Here is a 20,992-nt window from a genome sequence, read left to right as displayed (position 1 = left end):
GAGTCTCAAACGGTCATACAAACCCACACAAAGCAGCGTCAGCAGTGTGTGTAGTGCGATGGTGGGAGGGGCGAGGAAGTCTAATTCAATCAGAGTCTGAGCGCTTCATTCAGGAACATGTGTGCGATTCTTGCTTGCTTTAATTATTTAGATATAAATGCAACAAAAAATTAAAACTGACCTTGTTTTCAACCGGAAGTTACAGTTAAAATCAATTTTTAAAAAAAGGAGAAAGATTTTGTTTCTATAAATAAAAAAAATTAAAAAAAATCTTACAGCTACTTACTGTTCCCCGCATTGCTTTCCCTCATTCAAGCATCACTATTCACGCCGTCAAAGACAGGAAAATATGCTTCAGGGTCTACCCGACCCTCCAGAACTTCACCCGGGGATCACATGGCCTGCGACGCTAACGCATCTGTTTTTCTTTTAAGCTCATCTTTTGCGGTCTTCACTTTCATCTACTCCTGGTACTCAGTCCAGGAAGAGACCGAAAAAAAAAACACCCTGGAGGCTCGGTTTCCTGCGCTGGATGAAGCCCTTTATGTAAAGCGTAGCGTGAAACTCATGGTTGCTCAGCTTGGCTCAGCTGCATCTGCTCCAACCGCGGCACACGCTGCAGCAGCCTCCCTGCTGCAAGTATCCACAGCAACCCTTTCAACAATCCACAGCGACGTCTTTACCAGAACGGATTGAGGAACCTTATCAGTGCTGGCCACTCTTCGGAAGAGGAAGAGACGGCAAGATGAGCCCAAGAGGAGAGGATGAAGAAGGAGAAAGACTTTTCACTTTGCTATTCTGTTTCCTTCTTTGCCTCTTTCACAGACTACGCGCCAGCTCAGCTAATGCCTGCTGTGCTCCTTAACGTGCCTCATTTCAATAGCATTCCATCAGGGTGTAATCACAGCACTGCTGAGCCAGTAAAGGTATAAGGGGTCCATGGCGTGGGGAGTCCATTGTTCTGTCTTTTTTCACAACAACAACAACAATTGCATGAGAGAGCTGAGCAACCCACGCAGCTTCTGAGGCTGAAAAATATGACTACGCTATAGTCCCTCTGCCTCGCTCTCTCCTGACTCTCCCTCCCCCTCACACTTCCCCCTGGCTTGCGCTCTCTCTCTCTCTCTCTCTCTCTCTCTCTCTCTCACAGAGCGGCATGCTTACATCCTCCTAACGCTCCTGATCGATTCAGAGTCGAGGTGGAGTTGCAGAACTCCGCTGCTTGTGACAGCTGCAGCCTTGAGTTTCTCAAACGTCTTCAAAGATCGTAAAGCAGCACGCTATCCGTCAAAACAAAGGAGTTATTTGGATAGTTACGGCGCATGCAGCTTGAAAGTGCTTAGTTCCTCAACATCTGCCCTCATTTACTCTGAATGGACGGGATCTTAAAGTGACAGTGTTGATCACCTGATCAGTGTTTGTCAAGTTGGCATGTACCCTGCGTCAATGATACTGCTGAATGAAAGGTGCACGAAACTGTTCTACAAAATGGCATTAGTTTGTTTTACTGCTGAGACAACGAATAATACTGATTGATGCAATTACAGAAAAGAAAAGCGAGAAATAGAAACCCGTAAGCAGTAGCGCTTGGAGGGTAAAAGGACCTCGGGGAAATATAGTCAGATTAATTATGGAAGAGGAATGTTAACAGTTTGCACAGTAGACCCATTCACAAGACTTTAAATAGTGTTCAATACATTTACAATCTAATTTGGTAAATAATCTCAGAATTTACTTAATACATTGCCATGTACTAATACCCTTTAACACACTGCTATATTACCCAGTATCTTAGGTGATGAGCTAAAACAAAGTGGTGGATAATTTGGAGGAAGTTAAATGACTTTTTTATAGAAATAAGAAATGTGTGATTTTTATTAGCTACCACAGGAAATTTCTCTCATTGATCGTCTTCTTTTCCAACCATTGAACAGATTGGCAAAGGAGTTCATATTCCCAAAGGGCCACAAAAAATGGTAACCATCGTGGATTAAAAACATTAGTGAAAAACATTTTTTTAAGTTTACTTGAAATTTGCATATATTTGCATTGGAGCTGCACAATAAAATCTGACCCATTGTAACTTTAGCTGTCACTTTAAATTTACTTAACATGAATCATTTAAGAAAACATTAAAAAAGTTAGCAAGATTTTACTTTTCATCATAGATTAATTTGATAATTTAAATTCAAGTTGCAATTCCTCAAACAAGTCTGAATAAACCATTAACTTTTGCACAAAAAAAAAAACCTAATGTCTCCATTCTCCTTTTGCCCCCTTCTTTTATTGGCCTGAGCCAAAAAATTTTAGGGTAACTTGGTGCACTGCTGGAAGATTGTATTAGACTGCTTGTGCAGCAAAATGGTATAAATGTGTCCTCAAAATAAATAAATAAAACATATTTAAAATAAGAATATGCACAATCACAAGCAGAATTAACATTTCATGCCTACGCCTACTTATACCGTTGTCACAATCTTACCCCTGACAGATGTGCTCCTTCACCTTCTAATGTGTTCTGTGACAAACCACCAGCACTTCCAGAGCAACTACATGAAGCCGAGCGTTAATTACATACAGGTGGACTAAATCCATAAATAGTTTGGATGACAAATTCCTGACAAAACAAATACAGCACACACTTTTCAGATTTTTACTTGTAAACAATTCATTTCTTTTCCACTGCACAATTATTAAATGCTTTTATTTCGCTCTAGCTCGTAAAATCCCAATAAAACACATACAACAACCACAAACTTGAATAGCAAAATATAAAACACCTATTTCAAAGCATAAATATGGAGGCTGTGGGCGGTTGTTATTTTAGACTACTCATTTATACAGGGTTTTTTGGTTTTTAAGTCAAGCAAGATCAAAAGTGGAACTTAAGTAATCCATCAGGTTCCACATGTTATATCTAAAATATATTGATGCTATATTGAATAACTACGTGTTTTCCTCCGTTTCTATAAGTAACCCCAACAGGGTGCAGTTCTGTTTACTTAGTGTTGCAACATTTCAAGACAAATCTACCAACATTTTATTCTCTATGTTATGCATCAGCAAATCAAAAAGTATATGCAAGAAAAAGAGCATACAATATATGCTTTTGTTATTTTATTTTCTTACTTATTTTGGATTAGATCAGACAGACACGCTACACTGACTGTGGATTTTTAATCACGAGTCTCACGAGAGAACCTGTTAGTATCTATAAACAAGAAGTTCATTGCTCTGGACCACCAAAGAGAGAAAGTAAAAAAAAAAATAATAAAAAAAGAAGAAACAGTGTTCCGACTGTTAAATACCAAGTCTGGTTTAATGCCAAAGACCACAACGGAATCAGCACTTGAATTAAATCTCTGGAAATGACCCTTGTCTAATTTGTTCCCTTAGTTTTTGAATGTGTGTGTTTGCCTTTAACCATTTTTACCCAAGTCAAACCCCCCACTAACACTCACATACCACTTTACCTCTCACTGTAATTATAAAATCTTCAATGAGCACTTAGTAGCACTTGAAATAAATTCTGCAGTTTTTATGGAAATTTATTAGCTGCTGTTTACACTGGAAGGTGGCATTTCAAAAAACACACAGGAAGAACAATATTCAAACAAACACACTACCTTTGAAAGGAAAAACTGTATGGCTACACCAGGTTTAGATTTCCCCTAAGAGGCGAGTTACAGGAGTTGCCCGGGCATGTCCAGTATACCGTCCAGAAGACGAACCTGAAAGGTGCAGCAACACCACTGCTAGTTGCTTTATGATAAGCATAAATGTAAATGCATAAACATCTGAACACCTGGACTGGAAAACAGGAAAGTATGACTTTCTATGCGAAAAGAAGAAGAAAAAAAAGCTCAAGAAAACTACTGCTAAATTAAGCAAGCACCATTTCTACATTTTTGCAATTATCAAGATGAACTATTACTAACATAACTATTTTGGAGCAGTACAAATAATCACAACTTTCCTGTTTTAGTTATGAATTACATAATCTCATACATGAAAACATTGGTGTTACCATGTATGTTATTAGGTCATGGCTGTTCGCTAATCTTGGACATGTGCTTTGGAAGATTATTAAGTAGCTAAAGAGAATTATTGTCCTTATTAAAATTGAAAGCAATCTAACAAAAAACGTGTCACCTGTGGATGTATTTTTAGACAAAATACATGCACCTCTCTACAATTTTCTTGAAATCTAAATCAATATCAGCCTACTCTTATGAGGACCAAAACAACTACCTGATTTATTAAAGTATTGTCTGGCAAGTCATTTTAAAATAAATTAAAATGCCCCATCAATTGGCCAAAGGTCAGATTTGGCCAATTCTCTGCTAATGGTGTATGACTGGTCAAATACTGAAAAATGTGATCCCCAAAATAATTTTATTCTTTAACATCAAAAAGAAAGGGACATATAATCATCCCTATGATTTCATCCTAGTCTTCAGGACAAACCTGCTCAATTAAAATTTTAAAGATCTCATACAGAAGAAATGTCCCTTCAGCAGTTTAAGAGGTGTTCAGAAGACAAAAAAGTAGAAAAACAGAACAAGAAAAAAACGATAGCAAATCATTTATATCTTCGCAGATAGGGGAAGTTCCCCTCCAGATAACTGCAGTTGGCAAACACAAGCTAACCGTTTACAGCCCCTTTCAAGCTGAAACAAAACTGCCAAGTACTTGAACTTTTAGTATTTTCTCGAATGATGACTTAACTTGTACAGAAAATAGGTTAAGATTCTGCAAAGCTAATTTCACAAGATTTACACAGACAACCAAGTACTGAGATTCAGACTCATGAACACATTCAATTAATTTTTTTTTTAGCTTAGAATGGAAAAAGTCTAGCCAAAAACGTCTAGATTGCATTGTCCAAAGGCTAATTCTTATTCTCCACACTGCAGAGATTTGCATCCAAGTATAACTTTTATGCAAAGAGTGCGAGGATCAGTTAACACACAGTGTCATCCAGGTGGCCACTGCCATGTTTTAATACCCCTGAGGATGGGCCTGTTCTCTGCTCATGACAGTTAGCTCTGACGTTTCTCAGCCACCGGTGACTCAGAGTTCGGGTTTCTCACTATTTGTTCCTCCTAATTGTTTACTGTGCGTTGATGCAGCGTAGCAGCTGGGTGGACAGGAAACGAGAGCCAAATGACACAGGGAAAATCCTGCCAGGGTCGGAACTAACCAGGAACCGACGCAATCTCCCTGCAGCTGATGGCGTATACTTACGTGTGCAGGGATGATTCAAAGCAATTTGATAATCCTTAACCCTGCAGGATCCCCTGGACGTGTTACACATGGGAACAGGTAGAACATTTGGGGCAAAAATCTCTAGTAGTTGGTCCAACCATTTTATTTATTTATTTTTTATTAATACAAAAGTATTAATTTGACACAGCATTTTGTAATTTTTTTTAGCAGAAAGATATTAAACATAGTCAATGAGCAGTATCTCATGGTAACTTTATTCACATATTTAGTCAAAGCTAAAGTAAAGATGTAGTAAAATAAAGTGAAGCTGATAAGAAATTAAACATTTTATAGCAATCTTGTGGTACATTGTGATAACGATAAAAGTGGCGATAAGAGCAATTTATTACTTCTTCTTTAGGTAGCTGTATGGGTGTAGCTCCAACTCCAGCAATTATAGCCCCACAAACAGAAGTACTGCTCTGAAAAAAACATTCCCAATTGTAACATGTTTCTTTGGCATACCAGTCACATAATGAAGCGTGATTTACATAGTGAAAGTGCAAACAGTTCCTTCATTTAATCATATTTTTAAACTTATTTTTTATTGATCTTTTTATAGAAAATGGATGGAGATAATGGTAAAAGGAATTCCGACAATACAGATAGTTTTAGGTGGTTTTTAAATTTTAATTGGAATTTATCCTTATAACAATAAATCCAAATTATCATGATAAGTAAGTTATCATGATATATAATAATTGATGAGATAAATGCCCACCCTTGAGTGCAATAAGCAAATACTTTGGTGTTTTTTGAAGAAAGAAGATGCCGTTAGTTGTTATCAGCATCAGTGAGCTGTTGGAAGTGATGCCAAAGGAACCACAAAAGCTTCCGTTAATATGTTCAATGGAGGCATGTCAACTGTTCATTCAGGTTGCTTCTATTAAACAGGGACAAAGACATCAGTAAATATTTAGAAGGTGGATTGTTTTACCGCAAAGATGCTCAGTTTTATGCTTCTGAGCTTTTAACCTCTGTGACCAGGGCATGCAAGATTTTAAAAAAAGCTGGCAGCCTTTTGGAAATCTGAGTCAAGGTAAGTCAATCTAATAACTTAAGAGAATCGGAGCTTTGTCTCTGATTCAGCAGTGTGCTAAAGGGATATCTTGCAGGGCTTTTTGGCATCTAGATAAGCACAGATCAGCTCTGTTTCCAGATCCATAAAACTTGGACGTCTAAGCACTATAGGAAAAGCTGGACTAGATTATTTCATAATCAATAAAGACTTTTTGAATTATCTTTATTTCCTAATAAAATGCAATAATAATAAAAAAGTAGGAATTTGGCATTTGAATAGAAAACAGTTAAGAAATATGGAACTACTTTAAAACTCTATTCTAATAAGGAAATAAAACTTGGGAAATTGTTCTTTATTTTTTATATAAAAATGTTTTTTTATTCCAATGTTCTCTAACCAACTCAAATACCAAAATGATCAAACCTGACATACAGAACGTAAATTGTTAACGTGAATATGCATCAACAAGTGTGCTCATCTACGTGTCCTTGAGCCCTATACATTACAATTTGTAAGGTGCGTACTCATTTAAGTGCATCTTAAATGAGTACTACCAACCAACTACTAAAGAAGTTGGAATATTTTGGCACCGATTGAGTTTGTGCATTCCACCTACAACATGCTAGTGAGGATAGCAGTGGAAGATACTTAAAAACCTGTTCACTTTGATTCACCATGTCTGGTGTCTCGTTTCTTCGCAACGAGAAAATCTGACCTGGTTGTACATTTGTGAATTTTTGACACAAACAAACTGAAGTAAGCATTTTACCACCATTACAGAAATTGGATGGAGTGTCTAAAACATTCCTTTTTCACAGCAGCTAAGCTGATATGGTTTGCTTTACTGACTTAAACAAGGTGCCCTAAACCCTGCTGAGTCACAAATTACCCTCCTCCTTGCAACAGTTGACAAACAGTGGGCTCACCCCCGCCATTGCAGATGATTCAGAGGCCTACCAGGAGACAAGAAGAGTGGGTTGCATATTTGTCACAACATCTCAAGCCCTCTGGTCACTTGTAAAGGGAACGCGTCCAGGGTTCTGTCTCGTCTGTCTGGTTACCACGTACAAGGCCGGTGCTAAATACAGCTAAATTAAGAGTCAGGTCTCACTATCCCACTGTAACATTAGCCCACACATAATGCGTAGCCACAAGCAGAGTAAACATTTATGACTGTGTTCTTTGCCTAGCTCAAGTCACGATATGTTGCGTTTACTCACAACTGAGCGAAAAAACATGTCTATATATATTTGGTCGTAAATGTCACCTCACTTTGTGCAGATTTTGTTTAAACTAAGAAGGTGTTAAAGTTCATTAATATCCCATCCGAGTATTCACTGTTTTTTGTAATCCATCAATCATAGTCCATTTGAAAGGACTTTTAAACAGATTCTGTTTGATAAGAAGCCAACAACATGAGGCAACACAAATGTGTTTTCAGGCAGTAAGCAAAGTCCTAAAATACATCAAAAGAGGAGAACAAAAAAAAAACAAGCATAAAAGTTTTAAAACGTTAAATCTAGGCACCAACAAATTAGAGTAATGAACAAAATGGGAGAAAATATACATATCCATCAGCACAGCCAACCGCTAAGTGCTAAAGCCATTAGTGAGGCTTAAACATTGACAGAAGCAGACCGATTCATCTGTTACCTATTTAGCTCCAAACCAAAACGGCAAGCGCAGGAAAAACCAAAGGGGGGGGGCAGGAAGCAGTGATTCATCCTGTAGCCAAAGTCATCTCTTAAAAGGAATCATCTCAGGTAATGACCCCAAGACAAGAGCTTCCTTTCTGACTCAGAATAATTGGTCCAATGGAGCGTTAATATCAAAGCCAAAGATTTGGATTAAAAAAAAAACAAAAAACACAAGTACAAAGAATATTCTGTCCTCCCTGCTTCTATAACTAAAAGGTCAGAAACCAAGGGGGTCAGCTATCGCAGTGAATTCACTTCACTGTCGCCACCGTCTTGCCTCATTCCGTCAGGGCCCAGACCCCTCCTGTAATCCCTGCTCCTCACTCTCCAGCCGTCATGATATTTACGCACCTTATCAGACAAACAGCACGCCTACGTTACATTCAATTCCCAGAAAGAAAATGGCTGAAAGGTTAAACATAAACATTGCAAATGTGCTTTTTTTTATTATCCTCTTGCATAGTAAAATATTAAGGTTTAGCAGTACTGACAAAATTTTACATATTCAGTTCATGTGAACAATTAATTCAAAATTACTACTGATTATTATGTCTATAACAGTGTTATCAATACAGCTTATTCATGTTGAAAACATAAGCTAATTGCCACACAAGTTTTCAACAAAATCTTTATTGCCGAGGTAAAAAATGGATTACTAAACTGACTACTTAGTTTTAGGGTCTTTATTTGTTATGACATCAAAGCAGAAAGACTAACATTTTTTTGTCCTTATAGAACAATTCACAAATCTTATGTTTTCCTAATACCAGGAAAAGATTAAACTTCAGTATGATTGCTAAATATTGTGATGGATATACTGATTATAATTAACAAATGTTAGTAGAGGTGCACTGATTGTAGATTTCTGGTCGATCACCAATCTTAAAACCAGTGGTGCCTATAGTCGGTCCTTGAGGGCCGGCATCCTACATGTTTTAGTTCTTTCCCTAGTTTAACGCACCTGGATCCAATGATGGCTCATTAGAAGGCCTAAGAAGAACATTGACATGCTGAAAAGGTTGTTATACCACCAGGGAGAGAACTAAAGCATGCAGAATGCCGGCCCTCCAGGACCGATTTTGAGCACCACTGCTTTAAATGCTTGACCTGCCGATTACGTTTTTGACCGATACTGATGTTTTTGTCTGAAAAGTTGTTAAACACGGCAATGCAGTTGCTAAGTTGGCAACAGTGGGGTAACTACTGCACCATGCAGTTAATGTGCGGCATCTGGTGGGCAGCTCTGTCAGGTAACCCTCTCTCACAGCAGAGCAAAAGGGGACCGTGGCTGATTTTCAAACCTTTCCAGAGGTATATAAAAATCAGTGAATAACATTGGTTTTGTCATGCCAGTATCAGCGAATCGCAGATCTCCCAAAATTAAGAACATTGGGTCTCATTATCAGCGTACTCATATTTTACTCGACCCTCTCTCTGATCATCACAAACACCCTATAACTCACAATGAGTTTTAGCATCCCATTCACTATAATCTACAGTATCTAAACAGACCTAAGAAACTAGAAAACTGCATTTTGACATTTTCTCCAGCTCCACTTTAAAACTGTATGAAGTCCAGAGTCTATTCTCTTTTAGTCCAGCTTTAGACGATGCAACAACATTAATAGCGAACAAAGGCTTGGAATATTAAAAGTCACAATAAGAAAGTGAAGTTTACGAGATACTTTATTCAACAGTACAAAATATAGATGTGTCAAGTGAAAACCAAAGAGCAACCAATACAGAGCTCAAAACCTAGATGTGTGACTCACATGGTGCCCTTAAAGCAGGACACCGTAAAACAGGATGTTGTATACTTTATTAGGCTGTCTTAAGTATCGATTTCAACATCACCAGTGGGATAAGCAAACCCTGCCTGCAAACCTGTTGCAACCATGAGCAAACTGAACATGCCACTGTTGGTTAAAAGAAAGAAAAAACGTTGGTATGGCAATATAGGAAAAGGTCTAAACGATTCCTTTTTCTTTTTTCAATATGTCGCTACACACTGAGCTACACGGGAAGGATTTAAGTGGAGGTATTAGGAAAAACAAAAATAATCCCCTTAAAAAACCTTTCAAAAGGAATTCCAATGCAGACCAACAGCATGTTCAAATGTACCACCTTTATTGAAAACCCTCAAACATCAAAACTCATTATATAGATTCACAAGCATGTGTCTTAATTAGAATAGGATCTTTGGTATTTATATTTTTTAACAGCTATCAACCTTTACACATTTAGGTGTTTGTGAAGGAGTATAAGAATAAGCTTGGACAGCATAATAATCCACTGTTTTTGATCAAAGGAACGCATATCAACGTTGGTCTTGAACAATTAAAACAACCGAACATTGCTAAATACTGGAGGGAATACACAAAATATTCTGAGGACAGTTTTCCCTTGGAACAACTTTGGGACGTGGAGACCTTTCATCTGCATTACTTTAGCAATCTGTCCTGAAGGTCCACTCTCTGACCTCACATGACTCTCCTCAACCACCAGCTATTACCTGGATGGCTACAGGAGGAATAAACATCTGCAAACAGTGTTGTCAGGATCAGCAGTGCTGTTCTTATCCGAAATGAATGAACTCCTGTCAGAAACACTTTAAAGATTAGTTAAAAGGTTTGATAAACTCCTTGCTTAAACTTTTCTGGGTGAAAAAAAAAATCTCAAGCTAAAATATCGATCAGCGTACATCAGAATGCTGTATTTGGGTGAGTGCTTTTATTTTGCAACACACAATTTAATTTTAGCATTTTTGGAGGTGACTGGACATCAATGGCCAGAAGATTATAATGAAAAATGCATTACATGAGTCATGTCTATATTTGAAATCTTATGCAGTGAAATGAATGCAGATTAATAAAGGTGTGTGAAGAAGCTGACAGCTAGCATCAAGCTTTTTATAATCTAATGCTGTTTCATGGGTTAAAATATAATTTATATTTAGTGTGTGTTCCTTACCCGTCATATGCATGGCACACTAGGCTACCTAATTAAGCTTTTTAACAGTTTGCAGCAAAAATATCTCCAGAAACATGAATTGAGGAGATGCCAACACTGATAATTCACTAAGTCACAGGGTCTCTGTATAACATCTGCCAAGACGCACTCCTTTTTAAAAAAAATCCAGGTAAGTGCCATGCCACATGACTGTAATATTATGAATACAAAATGAAATACGTCAAGCTGTATGAATGAATCATTTGCAACCCTCTAATCTGATTTATAAATGAATAAAGTCTGTTTCATGGTACATGATCAACCAACCAACTGGTGTAGCATTTATAGTTTTGTAACGAGAATAAGTGAGCGTGTGAAGGAAGAATGAAAAAGCTAGCAAACACACATGTAGGTGATTAAGAACTGAGGTGATTAAGAACTGAGCTGAAGTGTATTTGAGAATCTAGATAATGTTTTTTTTACAACTAATTGCCCAACCCAGTTGCCTAGTTACAAATTACACTCAATAACCACTAAAGAGTGCCTACAGTAACCAGGTAACCACATATAAATAAGCTGCATCTTTACAGTGACTATTACTTTACATAGTCAGTAATGATCAATCAAACAGGATAGTGCTACATAAAAACTAATGGCATAATTTATTTGTCTGATATCAGGTCCTGGGTTTCAAAGTGTGTTCATTCTTTTTTTTTTTATCCCAAATGTTTTTTTTAGGAAGTATTAAGCCTATAGGCTACTAATAGACAAGTTCAGTTTTCTAATCTAAGCATTTATTAATAGTATGCAACAACAAATAACAATATCAATTATATAAGGCAGAGTTCTAAGCAGCCATGTTGTGCATCATTAGATTATTTCTTTCTTGAGGCAAATACCTTGATGATAATTACAGTTAATAACCAAAAAGAAATGCAAACTAAAGAGTTTTGAAAGCCAGTTTACAGGATTTAATGAATGCATCATGACTCACTGAATGTGATATTTTTAAAACTATGCAGTTCAAAACAAAAGGCTTTTTGTTCCAAAGGTTTTAAGTATGTAGGCAACTTTTAAATGTCTGGCCTATTCTAAAGCAAAGATGAAAATGTCTAATTTGAACGGAAACTACTGACCTAGAAAATGCAGACCGAAATATCTGGTCCTGACGTCATTTCAAAGAAAAGCACATACATTATGCTGCCCAAAAGGTTGCTCCACATGTCACTCTCCACTTTTCACTCTAATTGGTGTGCTGGCAGAGTTACATCCTCCTCAATAGCATATACTTTATATAAGAAAGAAAAATCTGTATTTGCCACTCTGATACAAATGATCAATGTTTATAAATGCATTTAAAATTAGGACTAGGTTTAAATTATTTTTTACAATAAATAAAGACAAAAGAATTTGATAATGTCCTTAAACATAGAAAAACATATCTAATTATTTGGGGTGCACCGATTTCCTTAATTTTGGGAGACAGGCAATCAGAGGATACTTATTTGTGAAGCCGATCTTACCCGCGAATCTTATCTACCTCAGCAAAGGTCTAAAAAGCAACCACTGTCCTCTTCTGCCTTTCGGTGAGAGGTTTGACTGATAGACCGGCAAACCAGGTCATGTCTGCACGTTTCCAGTTAACAATAGTCACCCCACTGTAACTCCTTTCAACCTCTAATGAATTTTCCGCTGATGTCTCACTACCAACTTACCGGCCTTCCTGTCCTTGCTGAAGAAAAATATTCCCACAGCATGATGCTGTCGCCACCATACTTCTCTGTGGGGCTGGCGTGTTTTCAAAAGCCACCTGCAGCATTCGTTCAGACCAGAGATAAAATTGCACGCCAGGAGACTACTAATTAGGAGACTTCTCCATTTTATTTATACGTTTTAGAACAAAGGGGGCTTGAATACATATGCAAATCTTAAACCATGGTTTTTTCCCCCCCCCTTATATTTAGGAATTCAGCACTAATTTGTGTTTGATCTGTCACAAAAATCTACATAGAATGTATTCAAAATAGTGGTTGTAAAGTGACAGTATGTGAAATAGCCCAATTCTTTTGCAAGGTACAAAGAAGCTGTACATGTAATAGTTTTATAATTATACACTAGATCTTTCTAAATGCATGTACCTGAATCTTTAAAATTAACTGTATACTGATAATACTGAAAATGGTGATTAAAAAGAGGAAAGAAAAACAGGCGTTATTCGTATATTAGCTGTGTCGGAAAATCTCTGAGCAGCAGAGTGGTAATGATGACAGTCAGGAAGCGGCAACAGCATTTTATTCCTTTAGCTCTCATAAAACTGAGTAAACACACACAAGGGGCATGTTCAGGCAATCAGGAAACCTTTGGGAGAGAGGTGGTAAGGTAACTGAATTCACAGAGAACACCTCCCTCCCAAATGAACAAAACAAGCAAAATTTGATCTCCAAGTGAACAAAGCCTTATTCAGGTGTGGGTTTTTCCACAGTGGAAAATGACTGAGGCTGGGTGGAAAGGCAGTTTTATGTGGCAGTGGTGATATTATCAAGCCTTGCCAGGAGTAAGACTGAGGAAATGACTGAAAGATCACTGTGGGGTCATTGCTATCCTCGGGAAATCAGGAGGGAAAAAAACCCCCAAAAAAACCGACGCAAATCAAACAAGTGACAAGCGAAATGACAAGAAATCACTCAGGCTTGTCAGGATAGCTTAATCTCACGCTGATACTGACGGGGCATGATGGGAGATAACCAGTATTATGTACATATATGGCAAAACGGCTATCAAAACTGAGAGAGATGCGGTTCATTAGCAGTGTGCAGCTGCTGCCTATGAACTCCGTTCAGTGAGAAACTGATGAGGACAGCAAATCCATTTGGTTTGTTTCAGTACTTAGTTGAGTAAGAACACAACCTGTTAAGCATGTTAAAAAGCTTTAAAAAAAACATAAGGGTTTCATAAAAAGGAAGATCAAAATGTTTTTAAAACACTCTCCGTTAATGCATTTTTCTATCTTACCAAGCAGGAATCTTTGAGAATTTAATGAAATCATTACCCAAAGAGGCATGTCGTCAAATAAATAATGTTAAGGTAATTAATGAATAGCTATCAGACTAATTCAAACAATGACATTTTTCTGCTGTCGATAAACAGCGCGACATGCAGGGCTTCAAACACTTGTGTGTTTTCTTAATGACACACAGGCCCCTGCAGGTTTATCCAAACAACCAAATACCACATCACTGCTTCCCTGCAACGCTCAACAGAATCTTACACTTTTTTTTTTGCCCCTGGTGTAACCACTTCAAGAGCTAAATATAAAACAATGAGGGATGCTTGACAAAAAAGAAAATTTATCGTTCTTCTTTCACAGTTCACCAGTTGCCAACTTGAGGCCACTGACAGAACATAAAAGAATTTCTCACAAATGTAACTCCAATGCATTGACCTGTAAGCAGACTAAAAGCAAAGAGAAAGGTTTCAAAATCAGAGGAGCCAAAGTGTTAAGCACAGTGGTGACATCATCATGTTGAGGGAGTTGGCATTGCGGAAAGTAGATGGTATAATGAAAGAGGAAGATTGCCTCTAAATTCTTCTAATTCACCTCCAGTGTCTCCTGTGGGGACTTCTATGGCTTGTTCTGTATTCATCTTATATGTGCTGTATTTACATCTCTCTTAATTTATATATCCATCTTTTTTATCCATCTCTCCCTTTATCATCTTTTATTCGTTTCACCAGCGTGCAAGTGTGTCTCGGAGGGTGTGAAGAACGTGTTATTGTCCAGCTTTTGTCAAGTTTGGCCTTTCATGAGACAGTGCTGAAAGTAGAGGTAGAACCAAGAAGGAGCACAAATGGGTAACAATGTGATATGGTATTAAGTAGATAGGCTGATGAAATGAATAACATTAACTGTGAACATGTACAATAACTACATGCAGTAATCTTCTCAACAGCAGGGTGTCACCCTTTGATGATGGCAGGTGAAGCTTTGACCTCAAATTAACAGCCGGTTAATTAGAACTTGGACACAATTATCCAAAACAACAAAATTGGTTTTCACATGGCTAAACTGAAAAACATTAATCTTATGAAATTTTCCCAACTAAATCTATGGACTATCCTTGAAATGATCCCTGATCGTTGGATAATATCAGCTGTACAAATCTCGGCTGATCACAGATCTCCCAAAATTAAGAAAATCAAGGCCGATTTATCAGTGTCCCCTACTCAGAACCTTTTTGATGGGTAACTTTTGGAAAAGTGGTTTTCCAAAATTAAAGTACAGCTCTAAATGCCAGGCATTTGGATATGAGAGCAACTGAAAGCAGAGAGCTAGTGAGTGAGCACAGAGATGTGTGTGTCTACCTGCTGGGGACCTTCTCCGTTGACCATGGCTGGGGGTGGTGGTGAGGCCAGGATTGGGAGTTCAGGGCTGAGAAGCTGGCCAGACTCCAGAGGTGGCGTGCGGTCTGCCATGTCTCCCTCATTCACACCACTGAAGAGGTGCTGCTGCAACAAACAAGACAATCATCAAAGGGAGAGTAATTGGTCAATGACAAAGGTTTAGGTGTCAGTTTTGAACATTATTTGGAATGTGCTGCTAAGAACATTTACTCAGATCATGCAAGGGATGTGGTTTCTGTCTGCCTGTTAGTAAGTTGCAATGAGTGAATCACTGAGATCAGTGACAAACTTCTGCAGTCACTGTTTATTTTTTTAAAACTTTCTACTCTTCTCTGAACAGAGTTAAGAATTTCATTTAAATGTCTTACTGCTTTCTTGTTAAGTGGGTTTACCACAAACAAAGTGCTAACATTTGCCACATCCTGTGATGTGCAACACAAATTAGTTGGTCAAATAGGTTAAAACTAGGCACGGAAGATATAGCTTAAAAAGAAAATATATTTTTTTTTATACCAATTACGATCTTAATTGATTTTTTCTTTTTTTTTCTTTTCTTTACCAAAATAACATTACATATGACAGAAAGTATCCTCCAAAACTTTTCATCCCATCTGGGTGTTGACCAGACATGACAAAGTCCAAATAAATACAAGTTGCAAAACAAGATGGTAGGCCCTGAACAGGAAACGCAAAAAGTGTATTAGTGGAAAACAAACAAAAAATAAAATAAAATAAAATCTTCATAAACAATTATGCACTCAGAACCAATGAGTAAAAGTAATGTTTGTAGTGTTCTGCATGGAAATAGGACTTTTAATAAACAATGTCTACCAGTAGGTCATTTAGTCATTTTGGTTCAATCAGGGGTTATAATCTGACTAATAATGCAACAGTTAGCTCAAATGGGTAGCAAAACTACAAGCAACAGAAACAGGGATATAATAAAAATTTTCATGAAATGATGCACAGTTAAATTGAAATACATGTGGTATTTGAGCATTCTAATTACTTCCAGAAATTCTCAAAAATATTTAAGAGAGATAAACTTGTCTGAAATGAAGCCTCTCATCACATGGCTACATTTTATTTTATATCCATATATCCATAAAATTATATGGCAAACCATGAGTCAAGCCAACTAGTAAAACAGAGCAGTTCATAAATGAACAGAAGAAATAGCTCCCTTCCTCTCTGTTAGGTGAGAGGTATCTGACTTATTAGAGATTTATTTTTAACCTTTTATTATTTCAACCACCATTTTGGGGCCTTATTTCTGCATTTAAACTATTCCGACGACAGATTAACATCAAGTAATCAATAAAGGTCTTAAAAAAGTAGATGTTTGTTTGAGCTTTATTTAATGTGTGAAGGAAAGCAAGCACACTTCAGATATAAAAATAAAAAAATCAGAATTAAATAACCGCAAATGGAAAACTGTTCACCCCCTCATTTCAAGAGAAGTTTCCAAGTATCTTCCCCACCCACAGCTGAGTCAAGCACTTAATACTACCCAATGTCTTCTCACACTCTTTAAATGACAAACACAAGAGCAAAGGCTTGCAGTGGTGCCACACTGTCTATAGTGGTAAAAAAATAGGCTTATTAAATCAAAGAATAAAAATGTTCTACATTCAAATCTGTAAAACTTCAGACTAAATCCTCACAGGGCAACATGTAAGAAAACACTGATATATTAAATACTCCGTCAAACAAATAAACACAATCGTCATCATAGAACAGTGGCATGTGTCCTTGAACCTAATTGGACTCCAGCGCATGCGTCCCTAAACCTCACAGTGATCTGGCTTATCTGTTCGATTAGCCCCTCCCCTCCTTATGCTGAAACAACAAAGTCATTTTGCAGTCGAATGGTGAATGAAACAGATTTAAGGGAACTATTCATACAAGTGTGGACTGACATGAGATTAGCAAAGTATTACGAGCAGATTTCAAGATAAACTGCAGACGGGGCGGTTCTTTCTCTCTGGTTCCAATCTGTTGGGATTAATCTTCTACAAATATTAGACTGTTTGTCCGTAAAAGGCCGCACGCTTTTTATGTAAATAGAAATGCTAAATCTGCTGTTTGATTCTTTAAAAAAAATTAAAAGTTGCACAATATGATTACATTTTAGTGAAATCACTGCTTATTTGACAGTTATACAAGATACATCCATTTCCTGCCTTGCCCTCAAGTCTCTCTTTCTGGATAAAAACGATTTATCTATGAACCTTTACACCACCCTCTAATAAAAGCCAGACAAAAACACCAGCTGACTCAAACGTTGCATTCTTATTGTGGCTATGATACACTAAAACCAAAGTTCAGTCCCTTCCTGTCAAAGCGCGCAACACACATAACTCCTGTAGCCAAACTGCGGCGACATCTGTTGTTGCCCTGATTATATATATATATATATATATATATATCTTTTTTTCGTGTTCATCCACAAAAACACCAGCTGCCTTTCGGTTACGGTTACAGTTTCAGTCGACACCTTGAACCAGATGTAGAGGATACTTTTTTAAAGCTCGATCGCCATTTAGTATGAACCGGGACCAAGCCAAAATAAAATTATTTTCTGGTTACTATGTCTTTAAAACAAACATATGCAAACAAAGTTCAATCAGGTGTAAATACATTTTAAAGCACTCACAACCGAATTAGATAAATCAGTCAAACTGCTTGTTGACACAAACATCAACCAATACACATGGAAACAACTCGGTGCATTTAGACATCAAGATGTTGTGAAGACTTGTTGAGGTTTAAAGAGAGCATCCGAATGGGGAAGAAGAGGAATTTAAATGGACTTTAAACATGGTGTGGTTGTTGGTGCCAGATGGGGCAGTCTGAAAGTTTCTGAAACTTCTGAATCTACTTCTGGGATTTTTACGCAAAACCATCTTTCGAGTTACCAGAGAACTGTCCGCAAAAAAAGAAAATGAGTGAGTTGGAGCTGTGTAGACAAGCTGGAGATAATGGCCAGTGTACAGGGCCAACAGTAGGTCGCATAATAGTTTGGGGCATATTTTCTTGGAACATGTTGCACCTATTCAGCATTTTTTTAAACCATCACAGCCTTCCTGAGTACTTCAGCATCTCCATTAGGGCTGCACAGTATTAGTCTATCCAACTACTGGGGAAAATGCATTTAAAAAGTTGCTTTTGGCAATGAAACAACTTGTTTTTTACAAATACCTTTACCTTGCAAAGCATTTCGCTGCAATAAACAAATATATTTCTAGGACAAATAAATCCATTGTATAGTACTTGGATGATCACCCATTAGCTGCACAGTGTACAGGGATATTGAGATAAACTTGCAAAGGGTTGACTACATAGTTACGAGTTATTAGACATTTATTTTATCCACTAAAAGACAGAAAATTAATCAAAACTTATGTGTAGAAAGTTTTGTGGGAATCCCTTTAATGAATTTTGGAATGAAGCAGTTTTTGGGATTTTGGGTTACTAATTACTCACATATTTAAACATAAATTGAGGGACTAGGTATATCCAACAATGTAGCTGTTTTGACTTTAACCATCACACACAAACTTGCCTGATGGTTAATTTAATATTCTAAGAAATCCGTTTTGTTTTTTTAGATGGTGTCAGGCAATGTGACAATCGAAAGGAGAAGGGGAAATGTGCATTAATCATAACTGATACTGACATTGCATCATTTACTAACAATATTGCAACCACATAAATTTAACTAAGCAGCCCTACTGTATACAATGCTTGAAGAGAGTTTGAATATATATAACATCTAACATAAAATGCAAGTCAGAACAACAAATCAAATTTGTTTCTTATTTCTGTACTTCACAGAAACCATGCTATTGTATTGCTTATTCACTTTGGTCAATATTAATATTGCATAAGGTCACTGCACAATCTGCTCCAAAACTTTGCTTTACAAACAGAAATGTAAGTATTTTTTAATTTTGCAGGAATGAATTCTACTAAGTCCTATAATTATAGATACATATGCAACTATTAGCAAATCTCTGGCTGCAGCTTGTGGACAATTTCCTTGATTTATGCCAACATTAGTAGCTACTCCCCCCCCTTAAAGAGCATCTTTTTATTTGATTTAGTGAATCCTAAATAAGGATGTGACCGTACCAGAACTTTGCAATCATTTTCTTTGAATTCATATGAAAATCATTTTTCAAACACAAGTTCAATTTATCACTTAAACTTAAAAGGTCTGTGGTAAGATAATGTCTTCCATTATGTATGTTCCAAAAAATAAAAATAAAGAATAAGCTGATTTAAAAGGCATTGATATGCCACGAGTTACAGATAGTTTAAATAAACAGAACATTAGCCGTATGATTTAACTATATTTCATTTAAAAATAAATGAAAGCAATGTAGTATCTTGCTTTAATTTAATATTATATTAACTTATACGTTAACAAAGGTGTATGAATTAAGTAAAATGAAAAACATTAAGACTCCTTTAGGTCTTTAAACCCCCATCTTGACAGTCTTGGTTTCACTTTAATGTTGTGTGAATCATCTGTAAATAACTCGTTTTTTAAACTAAAACGATGCTATAGATCAACTCACCCAACAGAAACCAATCCTTCAACCATGTAAAAAAAACAACAACATGTTTTTCAACGCCGTTTAAGCTAATACTTTAGCTCATCCCAGTCTGTTAAACTGAACAATAGCAATGCCAAAACTGTTCCACTACCAACTCAAATATTAAGGCACACGACTCAGCTAAAAACTGCCTCGAGTTTGTTTAAAGTTCTACTGAAACCCAAACCTAAAGCTGAAGTTCTGCTGCAACACCTGGAAATCATGTGTTCTGCAGACATGTAACAGCTGGCCATCAATTCAGGGAACCCATTAGATAGGCTTGTTGTTTTGCTCTCTTCGCGACTCTACAATATTTTTAATCAACATTAAAGTCATAAAAACACTAATAACATAATTCAGGGTCTGTGCTTCTTATTTTGTTAGCTAAGTTAAGCAGCCACCGTGCAGCTAACTGAAGTGACTACAGGTGTCTACTTAGCGTTATGTCATAGCTATCTATTATCCAAGTCTAACATAACCTTTCAGTCAGCACACTGACACATAATGACCTTACGGTGAATTTAGAGTTTCTTTAATAAACGGGAGGGGTTCATACATTATTGACTGTCGCAGCAGAAGTGGGGAATGTTACAGCTAATGTTACTCACTCAGTCAGTTGGCACAGCAGCAGCAGTCTTGACTGACACGCCGATGCACAATGATGTTTCCAACACAAGCTCTTCCTGGGAACCTTTAAATGTCAGTAGGCTACAAGCTCCAGCTACCTTCTGCGACACCTGAGACTGAGACCTCGCTAGCTACCTGGATAAACACAGGAAAAGGCTAAATTTGTCATGCTAGCATTAGCTACCTAATGCTACCTAGCAAAATAGTTCGCGAGATGATGATGATGTGCTTTTTTCTCGTCGTGTAAGCGACGGCGTCTCTGTGCTAACTGCGCCCTAATCAGATCAGGGCTAACCAGTCAACGACGACAAAGCGTAGCTGTCAGTTTTATCGAGATAACTTTCCATCCGCAGCCTTGCTCCACGAATAATAAAAAGCAGGAATTTTGCTTGCTGGAGCTTAGCGCGCATGCGCGACCGAGTAACTCT

At 37.3% G+C, this 20,992-nt stretch overlaps 1 protein-coding gene across 3 annotated transcripts in view; it reads right to left on the bottom strand.

Moving 5' to 3' along the window:
• The window catches only part of fndc3a (fibronectin type III domain containing 3A), a 56,623-nt gene extending 35,631 nt beyond the window's left edge, over positions 1-20,992 (bottom strand). The window contains exons 1-2 of one of the 3 annotated variants that reach the window (XM_008426371.3): positions 20,546-20,992; positions 15,298-15,441 (exon numbers count right to left, since the gene is read on the bottom strand). In XM_008426371.3, coding sequence (XP_008424593.2) covers positions 15,298-15,408 — 111 coding nt within the window. In that variant the 5' untranslated portion in view covers positions 15,409-15,441; positions 20,546-20,992. Of the gene's footprint in view, positions 1-286; positions 1,061-15,297; positions 15,442-20,545 lie in introns of those variants that run through there. The other 2 variants (XM_017308326.2, XM_008426372.3) reach the window with 2 other exon arrangements.

The sequence above is a fragment of the Poecilia reticulata genome, chromosome 13, assembly GCF_904066995.2.
Source record: "Poecilia reticulata chromosome 13, P_reticulata-male-v2, whole genome shotgun sequence".
In the NCBI taxonomy this organism is placed as follows: Eukaryota; Metazoa; Chordata; class Actinopteri; order Cyprinodontiformes; family Poeciliidae; genus Poecilia; species Poecilia reticulata.
This window is presented reverse-complemented; position numbering and strand designations above follow the sequence as displayed.